Source organism: Caloenas nicobarica, chromosome 9 (assembly GCF_036013445.1).
Source record: "Caloenas nicobarica isolate bCalNic1 chromosome 9, bCalNic1.hap1, whole genome shotgun sequence".
NCBI classification, from domain to species: Eukaryota; Metazoa; Chordata; class Aves; order Columbiformes; family Columbidae; genus Caloenas; species Caloenas nicobarica.
The window spans coordinates 16,657,944-16,671,992 of record NC_088253.1 but is presented as its reverse complement, the minus strand read 5'-3'; the positions used below and the strand labels follow the sequence as shown (position 1 = coordinate 16,671,992).

The window sequence follows — 14,049 nt, the reverse complement described above, 5'->3', positions numbered from 1 at the left end:
ATGAGCTCCCTCCTCCAGGCTCAGCACCACACACACCCCCCCATCAACCAGCACCTCAATTCTGCCTGTTAGTTAACATGTGCTCTTCGAAAACTAAATCTAAGTTTGCAAATGCCCTGGGAACACTCACAGGATTGGTGCCTCAGGAGAACGGCGCCACGCTGCTCTCCCATGCTGCAGACAACACATTCACCTTTGATTTCCTGGGCACACAGGCTGGTGTTTGTCAGAACGAGAAGTGACGCCCAGCCAGACACAGCAGCTTTCCCCTTCACACCCTCCTGGTAACAAGCTAATAAATACAGATGAAGTTAGTTCAGTTTGTTTCCGGATCCCTGTACATGACAAGGCTGGAGCACAGTGAGCTACACCATAAAATTTATCTTATGATCTTGTGGGGAAAAGTTTTAACAGCTTGTCTCCAGAGGCACCCTCAGGAAATTTAATGGAAGGTGTGGATTGAAAAGGGACTGGACAAACTCATTAGCCCCAGGGCAGTCTGCCTTTATTTGGTTTTCTGTGAGCTAAAGGAAGGGTCAGGTTTCCACAACCATGAATATATATATATAAAAATCAGTAACAGTATGAAAATCAGCCTCTTCACGCATTGTTATGACAACGATAAAACTCTTAAAATATGTAGTCAGACGTGCACAGAGATAATCCATTATATGTAGAAATTTAATCTCTTTAAAAAGCCCCTCTGCCTGATGGAAAATGCACCAAACCAGGGATGAGTGACAGGAGCATCACAGAGGGATGAGATACTCTGGGAAGAGCAGCCCGCAGAAAACACACCGACAGAAGAGAGCGGCACAGGGGCAGAAACGTATTGGAGGAAACACAGAGATATAATTCCCTGTCAAAATAAGAATTCATCCTAACTGTCCTTTGTAGCCTCTGAAATTAGGGGAGATCTTGCTCAAAATACAACAGAGCTCCCTTCAGAAGACAACTGCCTAACGTTCTCATTTATACTGCCATTAGTTTAAGTAATGAATTGAAACAATTGTAGCAGGAAAAGAATGAACACTTTTTAGTAAAAAAAAAATGACAGGGATATACTTAGTTTTAGGTGCAAATAATCATTTTAGTTCAACAATTAACAATCGAAACATTTCAAGGCATTTCTTTTAAAATTGGATAAAATCTCTTCCTGACATTAAAAAGTCAACATCATATAAACAGGTGAGAAGTTAAATGAAGAACTCCAGTCCCTACACTGACAGTAGAAGAACAACTGGACTTTAAGTCTTCAGTTTCTCTGATGTTAACCTCAGGATTCACATGGCAGAGGAGCTGCACCTGGTTTGTATTAAAACCACGACCCAATGCTTTCATACATTTTTTCTTTTTCTGGAAATAAGCATCTTGGAGCATCATCTCTGCTCGCTACCTGCCCACATATGCCTGAGCACTTCTGTGCTCACGGGAAAAGCTGCTTTTTACAGCATGGGTGGTAGATAGACCTGTAAAAACCTGCAAATCCTGGCGGGATGAGCCCCTGATGGAGCGTCACCAGCTTTGCCGCTGTGAGAGGGATCAGGAACAGGCATCTCAAACCAACAGTGCTGCGACTTAGCATTTTTGGGGATGTACTCATGTTGCCTTGGCAGGTTACTGTTGCTGAAAAGAGAATCAAAATGAGCTTGCGTGGTGTTCACCAGAACAGAAAGCCTATAAAAAAACGCTTTTGATCAAAACACACTCAGAAGAATTTCTCACTCTCCTTTTTTTTAAAATAAAAGAAGACAAAAAAAGAAGACATTTCTTGCAAATTTTAATTTTGCTTCAGCTTCTGGCTTTTATCATTCAAATCTGACAAGCATAAACTTATTGAAGGAAGTTAAAAAAATTCTGAAGGAATATTTTTTTTGTTTTGTTAAAGGAAGCGTGTATCTGTGTTTGTGCATTTATGAGGGAGATTTCAACATACTAGAATAATTCCAGACAAAAAAACCTGCACAACCATGAGCACAACATACTAGAAACTTAATGAGATTAATTACTGCAGAGTCATAATACACTACACTTTGCTTTGCTTTGCTAGCCAGCTTTTAAAAAGCCGTGATGGTCTGGCCACAAACCTGTTTAACGTTATCGTATTTTGTAGTGTAAGTATGGCTTATTTTTGCCTGTGTGGCCAGGAGTCTTGACTGGCATTCAAAAACTATTTCGGCTGAAGAACAAAATCCTGGTACTGTTGAAATCACTGTTGGATGTCAACAGGAACAGGATTTCACCTTGTTTGTTCTTGTAGGACATTTATTGTCCACAAACAAAAACGTGGAATGGCCTGGCCATCATCTTCCTCTGTCTAGGCTGGGTTCTCATCAGGTGACAGCCACCAGCTAACACCTTCGCTGCTGAAGGACATTTCCCCTGCTGCATCAACCTGCTGCGGGACAGAGCGGAGAGTTCTGCTCGTCACCCCGTGTTTCCGTCTGCTCTTAGGCTTTTAAAGACATACTCGCGTTGCCTGAGCACCTCATTAAGCGGCAGATTAACGTGTCTGAGCAGCTCAAGAACAGAGGGACCCTATAGCTCCAAACACAGTTTAATCCCAGCTGCCAAGAGATGCACCTGGGCTTTTGTGACAGGCTTGTGGCCACAGCTCCACCAGCAAGCTGCTGAAAAAGTCACTGCTGCCCTCGCGTTGTGAACGGTTTAATAGCAAAACCATTACTTTCAATCAGCATGCCATTTAGCGCAGTGAGTGACATGGTGGTCAACATGTCTGCGCCCAACCTACCATCAAGCTTATGTTACTAGAACTAATGCAGTTGTGCCACTGCCAAAAAGAAAGTAAGAAATTGCATACATAGGCCAGATTTCAGTTTATTGTGGTTATTTTTCCCAATATAGATTAGCTGGGGCCTGAGCAAAAGTGGAACAGAAAATTTTGCATGTTAAGGATGAGGCTTAAAAAAGCCAGAGAGAAGACAGATTTACACACTAACACTTCAATTGTCAGAGCTGAGACACAATCTTATGATAGAACATCAACATATTAAAACATATTCTTCCAGTAGAAAGCTGTAGCACTTACAATCATATTAAAGTATTAAAAAAGAAAACCCAAACCAACAAAATATTGACAAGGAGGAACTCAGAGGTTACATACTCACACCTGTCCTTCCAAGAGCCAGAGAGACATACGCTTTTTACACTGTCTTCTTGACTCTGAAAAGTTCTATATTTTGGCAAGACGGTGAAGATGCCAACCCAAATAACAAGCACAAAGTCCTATTTATTGTCCTCTCAGCGTGCTGGGCTTCTCAGCGTGAGCAATGGTTGGGCTGGTGTACAAATACTGGTAGAGTTGGAAATGTCTTATTCTGTGGTCATTGAATACCAAGTAGAATTCACAAACAGATGTTTTTAGGGTCCGGCCTCTAACGATACAGTCTGGAGGGTGAATGTGTTTCATCATGTAAAAGCACCTTGATTCTCAAGACCTTTAGTGTTTTGATGTCCCAATGAAAGCAGCGGCACTCATCTGGAGGAGGAGAGTAGTGCATAAACTCTTCTAGGAAGAGGATATTGATGATTTGTTTAATGAAGTCACCACTAATCCGCTGCTTAAATCCAGACTTCGACCTTCTTTTTCCTAGAAAAAGGGAAGAAAAAACCCCCTTGACTCAATGCTGCTTTGTTCAAAAAATTAAACAGAAAATTAATATTCTGTCTCTTACATCAAATCAATATAAAACTACACATTACCTGAGCACCTACGATTGCATGCAGCTTGCTGTGAGACTTGAAAATGTCTAGTAGAGAATTTATTTTCTCCTGTTTGTACCTGTAGGTGAACCCAAACCTCAAGAAGAGTCCAGGTCAGAGCGGAGCTGGGTTCGCTCCCAATCAGGAATGCTCAGCCAGCAGGTTCAGCCAGTGCTTGAAGAACCAGTGAAATCCAGCTCCTGGGGTTTGCAAACCCCAACTGAAATCATCCCTGCTGCTGAGACATGGACTGTCTCGTTCTCCTCAACCTCTACCTGTTTTCATAAAACTGAAAATGTGGGGGGAGGCAGCAGAGGACACAATTCTGCCAACAATTTCGACTCTTTTGCTCCTTTGTAAATTGTGACTGGAAAGACTTTACATGTATTTAATTTCCCTAGGAAAGGGCTCATCCAAAACCTTAATACTTTTGTTGGTTTGTTTCTCCACCCTGGACAGACAGGAGGAGAAATACAAAGGGAACAAGCTTAAAAAGCTAATTTTGGATTGGCTGAAAAAACCCTCAACCAAATAACAACAAAACCCCATGCCACAGGCTCACAGAACGGTCAAGGTGGGAAGGGATCTCTGGAAGTCATCGGTCCAACCCCCTGTTCACGCAGGGCCACTCAGGACCGTGTCCAGATGGCTTCTGAGTATCTCCAAGGATGGAGACTCCATAACCTCTCTGGGCAGCCTGTGCCACTGCTCCATCACCCTCACCATGAAAAAGTGTTCCCTTATGTTCAGCTGGAATTCAACATTAAAGATGCAGAAAGTTTGTCTTTCTGAAGAACTGGTCCACCTGCCAGCTTTATTCCTGTTTTCTAGAAATTATTAAATGTGCATTTTGAGTTTAAATAGCCCCTCAGTGAAGTTATTTTCCTTTTGACTCTGTACATGTTTGAATAAATGCTGCTGCCTACTGTAGTAACACTGCCTTTGGTACCCTCAGGCAGAGCCACACAAAACCAACAGCCATTACGCCAATGGAAATAAACAATGTGACATACTTACAGCTCTGTAATCCAAGAACATTTCTTTGAAAGCCAGAAAGTCAGTGAATGTGAGGAGCATATCAAATATATCACCTGCCATTTCATCTTTGTGCTGTCTGTGGAAAGAGTTGGGGAATTAGAAAATTCTGTGGGAAATAAATTCTTTATTTTTAAATGGTATGAATTATATTGGGACAAGTAGAACAATATCAAAATTCAAGCGAGAATGTTATTACAGGTCTAGCATAAAGCGAAACTTTAGCCAAATATTACCTTGCAGTATTTCCAGTCCAAATACATGAAGATATTATATTTATCTAAATCCAAGATGTAAGAACATCACACCAGTCCTTGAAAACCAGACAAAGAAACTGACCTGTAAATCATCAGAATTAACACTCCACTGGCATTTATCTATTTATTTATCTTGAGCGCTGAAATAGCTAGACAGGCTCTTGGAAGGTGAGAACGGTTGGGGAGCAGCACAGAATACTCAAACACATTCCTGAAGAGCAAGGGACTGGACTGATGATACTTGGTAGAGGACTTTTGATGAAACCATTTTGGAAGCAAGATTCTGTGATCCTGTATCGGCATATTTCAGTGAGACTTTCTGAACAGTCAAGGGTTGGGTTTTGTGTGCATGGGGCTTTTTAAATTATTATTTACTTCTTATGAAAAGGAGCTTTTCCATCTTCTAAGCATACTACGTGCATTCATAGTAACTTCCCAATATCTTATTTTTAAAAACATAAAATTAAATTGATTACAATATTTTAAGATATTCAGTTCCCAATTACACTTGATTTTCTTATTCAAGGGGAAAACCAGTGATCTTTCAAAAGTGATCTCTTCGGGAAGCTGGTTAAGCTAAAGTGACCAAATGCAAAAGCTTAAGACAACCAAACTCTTCTCTGAGCACTTTGTACAACAATTGCCACAAAGGTATTTCACCACATGACTCTTGAAAGGCTACCAGGATACTTAAGTGTCCAACAACAAGCCTGAGAGAGATGCATGAGACTTAACCTTTGAAGGGTCTGCTTTCAAAGGGACGATGATTATGAAAACCCTCCAGTGTTCTCATTCTGATTTCTCTTCCTACCCTGTAAGCCCCAATATATTTCAGCATGACAATTCAGAAATGTAGAGTAGCAAGACATGGTAAATGCAAAAAAAAGTGGTCAGTCATTGCCTGCAAGAACACTTTTTTTTAAAATCAAAGAAGAACCAACCTAAGCTCTAAACTAGATAAAAAGAAATAACTGAGAGGGACATGAGCTACCCCCCAACCAAAAGTAAAGCAGAGACTTACTGCAACGACATTGTGAAAGCAGTCATATTAAAACCAGGAATCCGATCAAGCAATTTTTCTTCAATGTATTTCTCTACTAAAGAGATCTGAAAAAAACCCAAACAAACAACCCCTATAACACCGTAACAATTTTCAGGAGCAGACTTCAAACCAGCACATCTTCCTGACGCTGACACCTTACTGACACTATTATCCTCACTGGGCAACCAGCTGCAGATGCCTCAGCTGGGTGCTGCTGGTTCAATCATTCACACCACTGCTGAGGCACTGTGCTGAACATTTTTGCTGGGAATATTGGTGAGAGAACAAACACTAGTAATAAATTATTTTAAAGTCATTTAATGGTATTGACCAGTAGGCTGAAACAGTTTCATAATTATGAAGAATGTAACTGAAGTGTCCAATACACTAAATAATACAACTGGAGAAGAACAAACTTTGTTATGTACACAGGTTAAATGCACTATTTACTAAAGCAATAGGCTAAATTTCTATTCAAGACATATGCAACTTCCAAAACATCAGGTGAAACAAAGAGAAAGGAACCTAGAGCTCCAGAAAACATCTTTCTTGCTTGCAGATCATGGCTGTGCTTCAGAAAGAGACAGCAGGTTGGCTCTGCGCCGTGTAAACCCAGTATTTTATAAAGCGGGGGGAACACAGAACCCGACACTGGCCTTAATAAAAATGAAAAAGCAATACATACGAAAACCAGGAAAAAGTATCTTACATATTCATTAAAAATAGAAGTATAGATGAGCTTGTTTTCTTCTGAGTCATCAAACTCCTGGTAGTGCTTCTCCATAAAAGTCCTCTGTATTAACTGGAAATCCTCATCTGGATCACAACAAAACGCATCATAGAGTTACGAGTTTAGTCATTCTTTTTGCAACACAAACCCCACATTCACTAGTCCTGTGTTGTAGGACACGTGCAGAGTCAGTCACGCCAGTGCCACAGCTGCTGCTGAGCCTCCGTTCCTGAGCCATCAGCCAGAAGACAGAGGCTGCTGGCGGAGGGCAGCAGGACTTTGGTCTGCATTTAACAGCAGCTGTGTGTTCAGAATGGAACGGGATGCACATATCCACAATCGCTTCTTATAAGTTTCATTTACACTTAGTATTAGCTAAAAAGTCTTCCTGCTTTACATTTTATTAATAAGGTTATTTATTTTGAACCTCATTTTGTTCAGGCTTTCAAGTCAGCAGAAGTGAGTACCTCTTCCCTGCAATAATCCAAAATAATTTTTCTTTCCTTGAATTAAAAAAATATTAGTGAAACTCCAGGATTCATTTTCAATTGCTGAAGAATTTTTTTTCCAGTTGTGGAAGGAAACAAGAATAAAAATTAACACTGTAGGTCACCACTGAATTCAATAGAGCAGGTATAAATGTAAAGTTTACTTACAGACAGTGTTAAATTTTACCATGCTAGCAGGTTCAGGGGCATGGGAACAAAGGAAGGAAAGCTTCCATGAAGTAGGCAGGGACTATTTTGGCCCTGTATGTCTGCCAACAGAAGGGCAGCTTGCAATATGTTCAGCACCCATCTTGTTGTCTATAACTGCTTGCAGAGCTTACCCATTATAATATCCTCCAGATAGCCAATAACTGCATCAAACTCTGCATCAGAAGGGGAGGAGCTGAAAGTAAAGAAAGACAGTACTGCATAAATACACATTTCAACCACAGTAGAAATAAAGGTTAACATTAAGAAGTGTTGACAAAAGCCTAAGCACAAATAAACCCAGTAATTACAAGATAACTGAATAATTTCTTAGTTGCAACCTACAAAACAATCCATGGCACTGACTGCTTCACGGGGATTCTCATCAGGCTTCTACTGTATTTTCTCCAGATCGGTTCCTATAAATCGTGTTTTACTGGCATTACTGTTAAGATAATTCCAGTCCTAGTGCAGAAGGATGTAAAGGGTGTCATTAGAACAGCAAATTAAGCATTTTCCAGCCCACAAACCCCAACTGCTACCCCAGGCTTTCCTTCCACTCTCTTCCCTGCTTAACACTACCTGGTGATCACAGAGCTCTGGACACTGTAGAGAATATTTTGCAATACTTGGTCTTGTGGAACCACTTAAACTCCATGTGTACACAAGTATTATATAACCGAAGGAACTTAAATATTTTTTCTTTTGCAAGAAACATCCTTGCATGCTACAAATAAATAGCACAACCTCCTAATGCCATTCAGTTGTGAGCAAATATTGAACACCATTACGGATCTGAAGTCATCCAGGGAAGAAACCTTTGGAAACAGCATTTCAGGACTCTGGATCCCTCAGCTAAATTTATTATTGTGCAGCTTGTTCAGACACATTAGATAGTCCACGGAATCTCCTTGGGCCTTGGCATTCGAGCCTCATGTTTAGTGAGGAATTAACTCTTCCTATATTCTCCAGCAGATGAAAGAAGCTTTTCTCATACATGAGGGAAACAAGTCTCAGAGAACGTTTCTCTTTAAGAAAAAATTAGCTTTGATCAGTGAAAGCACCATTTTAATTAAATTAAACGTATCTCTACTTCTCTTTAAGTTTCTCTTTAGCAAACAGAGCAAAACACTTTCAGACTAAGTTTTAAAAAATTCATTTATTTCGCTATTGAATAATAACCCAGTGAAATTAATCCAACAACAGTTTAACTGACAGTTTGACTATAACAAGTCATAGGGCTCATTCTGACCCTGAAAAATGAAAATATTTTTGATTTAAAAAGGCATCTGATCACCAAGCAATGTTCTAGCAACATCTGTGATCTGTTAAGCCATGGGAGATGAGCAAAGCCAAGGCAAGGGACTGGAAAAGCGTGCTGTCCCACCGGCGGGGACAACAGCACCGAGAGAGGAGCTGGCACTGAGCATTACATACCCTGAGCATCACACCACTTCAGGAAACAGGGCCCATCGCTTGCCGTTTATGTGCAAGGACAGGAGACTTTGCTATGGATAATTTCCACTCCTTTTTTTCCCCTCAAAAGAAGCACTACTACTGATTTTATAGCTTATTCCAACAAAAATTTTTAAGTATTTACACCCTGGTTTAGGTCTGTAAGGCAAATAATGAAATGTTAACTGTTTCAAAGCAAAAGCAATTCCGCCTCTCTATCCAACACACCTGCACACCTGAAGAAACACGTGCTCACCAATCTTGTGGGTTAAGCCTCTGTCTCCTCATCATGTCTAATCCAGGCCAGAACAAGCGGTGCTGCAGGAACAGCCCAAGGAACACGTGGCCTCGCAGGTCACAGAGCATCACAAATGAACCCAATCTAAGAATTAGAGTGACAGAGGTGCAGGCACACGTCCCTTTCTGCCACAAGCTTTAGAAGAGTATGCCAGACAAATGTGGGGTGAAGCAGCATCCTGTGCACAATTTGGTTGAAGCCACCTGTAAAAAGTCTCACATTCTAGAAGGACACAGAGAAGTCTCTTCTTGAAACCTGAGACAATGTATGGTCTTGAAAAGGAAGGAGAAATTGAAAATTAACGCAAACCCTCTGATTTTTATTATATACGTAATGTATTTTGATCACTTAGCAAGGGGTATCTGGTGCTACACTCCTTGCAGTTATATTTAGTTTGACTTCACCTAAACCCTGAAACTCCTGGAGCTTTGCATTCTGTGCCCTTGTTCTCCTAAGAGGCGGAATCTGCTAATCAGTGTGGTGTAAATTCATTCCTGTGGTTATATTCCTATTAAAATATTTTAACTAGGAAACAGTTTATTGAAAGTCTGACACAGAGCGCAGTGTACTCACACGGCAACACCAAAGCTTTCTTCATCAGAAGTCTCCATCGTTACCACATAACCAGACTGGAGCAGAGGCAATTGGCTGTATTGCTGCTGCGAGTGGTTATTTCTTCTTTTCAGATAAAGTGCTAAGGAATAACATGACTTAGCATGAATACAAATTCAATTGTTAAATTACCATACACTTCTCAAACAGTGAATCAGCAGTAAACCTTTTAATTTTTCAATGTAGGAATTTCAAAATAACGTTCTTCCAAAGTTACTGATACTTTTTTCCCTAATAACTCAAATACTCTAGGAACTTTCTCTGCCTACTCAGAGAACAGGCTCAAAATCGCTCACACTTGCAGTTAACCTCTGTAAGGGGGTTTCACTTGACTTTAATATCTTTACTTCTGAAGGCTCCATGCATGACTATTATAACAACACAGGAAAATGATTTCAGATAAGAGGATGATGCCACCCTGGCGCAGTGCACCCCGAAGAGCTGCCGGGCCAGGTGATGGCGATCCCACCTGCCGGGGGCTCGGCCAGCGCTGGGCTGTAAGCAGTCGCTGGCCCACCACCCAGGACAGGGCACAGAGCAGCACAGGCCGCTGAGCCGGTCCTGGGTGCGCACTGGGGACAAGCAGCTCCCGCTACCCCTGCTGGGTTACACCCAACACCGGCCTTCAGGGCAGCCCACCAGGCAGGAACCAGCTCTGCAGCACCACGGCACGGGAGGAGGGATGAACGTGACCCTCGCCTCCTCCTCCTCAGTCCTGGCTCCTGGGGAGAGCGAAGCCCCCGGCCCTGTCCCTCCCCAGGGGGTCCAGGCACCCGCCTCACCTCCCCCTCCCCAAAGGGACCCGGGCAGCCCAGCCATCATCATCTTCTCCCCCAGAAGACCGGCCCTTATCAGTCCTCTCTTCCCGAGGAACACGGGCATCGGGCCCACGCCGCCTCGGAGAGCGGCCCCGGCCCTGCCCCACACCTACCGCCGGTCCCGGCAGCCAGCGCCGCGCCGCCATCGCACGCACCCCCCCACGCCGCCGGCCCGGCCGTCTCCTGGGAAACGCTTCCTTCCGCCCCGCCCGCAGCCAATCCCAGAGCGGAGGCGGCCCTGGAGGGCCCGCCCACACCCCAGAGGCCCAATGAGAGCGCGCGGCAGGGCCGGGGCGGGGGGGCAGGCGGTTTCCGCCGCCATGCTGGGCCGTGACGGCGGCTGGAACCGGCGGCCCGGGCCGAGTTTAGTATCCGGCTGTGAAAGGCTGAGCTAGGAAGAAAATGGAGAGAAGGCATAGATAATGTGCTTCCTTATGATACGCGCAGCCCCCGCGCCGTTATTAAGGCAGGTTTTCCCCTCAGAGCGGGGCCCGAGGCCGCAGCCCCCGGTGACCCGGGCACAGACCTCCGGCCGAATGTTCCACAGGAGCGGAACACCCGTCTGGCACTGGGTTCGTCTTTCTGCCTCAGAGCCGACTTCTTCTTAAACCTGCCCCAGCCACCAGTGCAAAAGCATTCGTAACCCCAGCTCTTGCCAGAAGCCAAAAGAATTAAAAACCAACAAATAACCTTCAAGACGTTTTTATTGTTGAATGGACAACTTTGCTACAACTCATTTCCCATCCTGAGGGCCAGGGGAGCCAGCACCTGCCCTCCCCAGGCCTTCGAGGTGTGCAGGGACCCAGGGAGGATCCAGCTTTACAACGACACCTCCAGTGTGAACTTGAGCAGAAAGCCAGTCAAGTTGTACAGTCTTTCCTTTTGTGAAATGAACCGGACAGTTCTCTGCAACACAGCTCGCTCCTCCAGCACCATTGGCTTCCTCTGCCCAGCACCAGCTGCACGGAAGACGGTCTGGGGCAAAATTTTCCAAAGCATTTGCATCTTTTCAACAAAGAATGCCAGGCACTTAGTCCCACATCCACAAAGGCACCGAGGCTCTTGGGTCACCTCCATATCACAGGGACACCAGACACCTGGAAGCCTTTGTGGACCTGGGCCTTAAGAGCTTAATCTTACACAGCAGTTGATACAAATCCCAGGCACTTCTGAAAATTTTACCTCAGTTAATCCTGGCCAGGGAAACCAAAGCCCTAAAGTTATTAGAATCTATTAAGGCAGAGTTCAAAATGGTTCTGTCCTACCTCCTCCCTAAAGTATGGTTTGTATCTTTGCACCTTAGAGATAAAAACCTACAATTGCATTTGGAAGCATTTAAAACTTCAAGTGATTCTGAAATTCCAAGCTCCTTGTGGCAGTGATGGAGTTCATGTCTGTTGACTCACAGCACAGAGCAGGAAGGTACTCAGTCCTGACTGGCAACAAGGATTTGCCAGTCTGACTTAATCAAAACAGGCATCCAAGGTGGAAGAGAAATCATATTTTTGCAAAAAGACTAACCAACACTCCATTTTGAGTCAGTCTATATTTGAGAAAAAAAATATCAACAAGAAAAAGATGGGCAGAACTTTCTTAATTCACACATTGTACTCCAGAGGTTCAATGGAGACACTTTTTTCCTTTTTATCTCTGCATGGAATTCAGCTCCCTTGAGTTAGCAAAGGCAGGTGAAAGGAGTTGCTAGAGAGCTTAATTCTGGGCCCCATGTGCAGAGGTCAGTAGGAAGCAAGCAGCCTCAGCTCTGCTTTGTTAATATTTGATAGTACAATAAAGACAACAAATTATTTTTAAAATAAGATATATTGCAGCATGAGAATTTACTACAACAGTCTCTGCTGTTGAATCACTGCCAAGAAGTTGGATGGTTTTGGTGTAGGTTGTGTGTGAATTAGTAAAGTTTTACTATATTGCCAGATAATTAAAAAGTCAACCTGTATAAGTCTTGGAAGAGACCGAGTCATATCCTCAGTTGGTGCAAAATAAGCATAACTCTACTGATTTTTGTGCTACTTCACTGACATCAGCTATGAACCCTGATTCCTTGTAGAAACCTAGTAAAACAGTCAAAAGCTGCCTGTTGAAATGCATCCTTAACATACAAACATCACAAATGTGTAATTAAAGTGGAGCAGAGATTCCCACTGTACAATCTCTACCAAAAATATGAAGTGTGGCCCCAAACCTGCTCAGAGCAGGACTGACATGTGGCAAGCAAGGTGCATTTTTAAGAGTTACAGAATAAGACTGAACTTGCTATCCAAATAACTTATTTTAAGTAAACTGGCCCAAAATTCTCCTCCAATCTTTTAAGATAGCTCAATATTTCCAAAGTGAACATAACCTTCAAAAACAACACTTGTTAAAAAAGATGTTTGATGATACCTTAAAAAATACCCAGAATACAAATTAATTCCAGTCCAGCATTATAATTAGTTAAGAATACCTCCTGAAAACTATAACCTCACAAAAAAAATGTGGGTACAGAAGTTAAAAGCATCAGTAGCATTACGTACTTGAAAATACCGCCAATCTTCTAACATTTAAAAACAAATTGGAACATTCTTTGGAATCACCAAGTTCTTAAAACATGTGAGTTTCTCTACAGTCTCCACACTGTCTTTTCAAATCAGTCTGTGCACAGATTAAGTCTTTGAGCAGTTTAATATCCACAGTCAGAAAACACAGTCTCTGACCAGCAGGAGGCTACATTAAACAGGAAAACATTGCCATTCTGTTTTTAGTACTGACTTCTGCCAAAAATAGACACTTGCGAGCACAAGACAGAACAGCCCTGTTTTGGGAGATTTTATTTTTTCCTCCTCTTTTCTAAAATGCATTGTACGTGTACTTCCAGTGCAAATTATTTCAGCACTTGCGACAGGCGAGAAGGGGGAAGAAGAGAGACGCTCTTCTATGGTGGTGCCTGGAGGAACTGATAGCCATAGCTCGCTGACCTACCAGCTTTCCTTACTGTTGAAACCAGGTCCCATTGCTGGCAATGTGAAGTAGCTTATTAAAGATTTCATTTTTAAGATAAATAGATTACAGTTTAGCATGAAATCTGGCTGTGGCTATCATTCGATGTGCGTGAAGACTGGTTAGAGATGCTTCCCCTTTCAGTACTGGTTGGGCTTCATTAAAAACAAGTCTGTGGTATTTCTCCACGTGTGTCATGAAATGTGCGAGATCTGTCTAACTCGGGTTTGTATTTCCTGTCGACACAAAGGGCAGGTCTCCAGTTGCAAGGCACACTCCATGCACAGGTCACTGAAGGAGAAGAAAATTCAGTTAAAGTCTGCATTTACAGCATGGAAAACAAACAAAAAAAATCCAAGCACTAAGCAGTTTAGAAACACACTCAAG

At 42.7% G+C, this 14,049-nt stretch overlaps 2 protein-coding genes across 4 annotated transcripts in view; both read right to left on the bottom strand.

Moving 5' to 3' along the window:
- Positions 1 to 1,845: 1,845 nt before the first annotated feature.
- On the bottom strand, positions 1,846 to 10,836 carry ARL2BP (ADP ribosylation factor like GTPase 2 binding protein). 2 transcript variants are annotated; one of them, XM_065641061.1, is made up of 7 exons: positions 10,779 to 10,836; positions 9,809 to 9,929; positions 7,617 to 7,678; positions 6,767 to 6,873; positions 6,037 to 6,122; positions 4,741 to 4,837; positions 1,846 to 3,610 (listed from the first exon to the last, which is right to left on the bottom strand). In XM_065641061.1, the coding sequence occupies exons 2-7, from the start codon at positions 9,844 to 9,846 to the stop codon at positions 3,530 to 3,532; spliced, it is 471 nt and encodes a 156-aa protein (XP_065497133.1). In that variant the 5' UTR covers positions 9,847 to 9,929; positions 10,779 to 10,836; the 3' UTR covers positions 1,846 to 3,529. The 2 variants fall into 2 exon arrangements, with proteins under 2 accessions (XP_065497133.1, XP_065497132.1); XM_065641060.1 differs by lacking the exons at positions 9,809 to 9,929; positions 10,779 to 10,836 and adding an exon at positions 7,828 to 7,941.
- Positions 10,837 to 11,413: 577 nt separating this feature from the next.
- The window catches only part of RSPRY1 (ring finger and SPRY domain containing 1), a 37,624-nt gene continuing 34,988 nt past the window's right edge, over positions 11,414 to 14,049 (bottom strand). For both annotated transcript variants that reach the window (XM_065640790.1, XM_065640791.1), the window contains one exon: positions 11,414 to 13,953. In XM_065640790.1, coding sequence (XP_065496862.1) covers positions 13,857 to 13,953 — 97 coding nt within the window. In that variant the 3' untranslated portion in view covers positions 11,414 to 13,856. The remainder of the gene's footprint in view (positions 13,954 to 14,049) is intronic.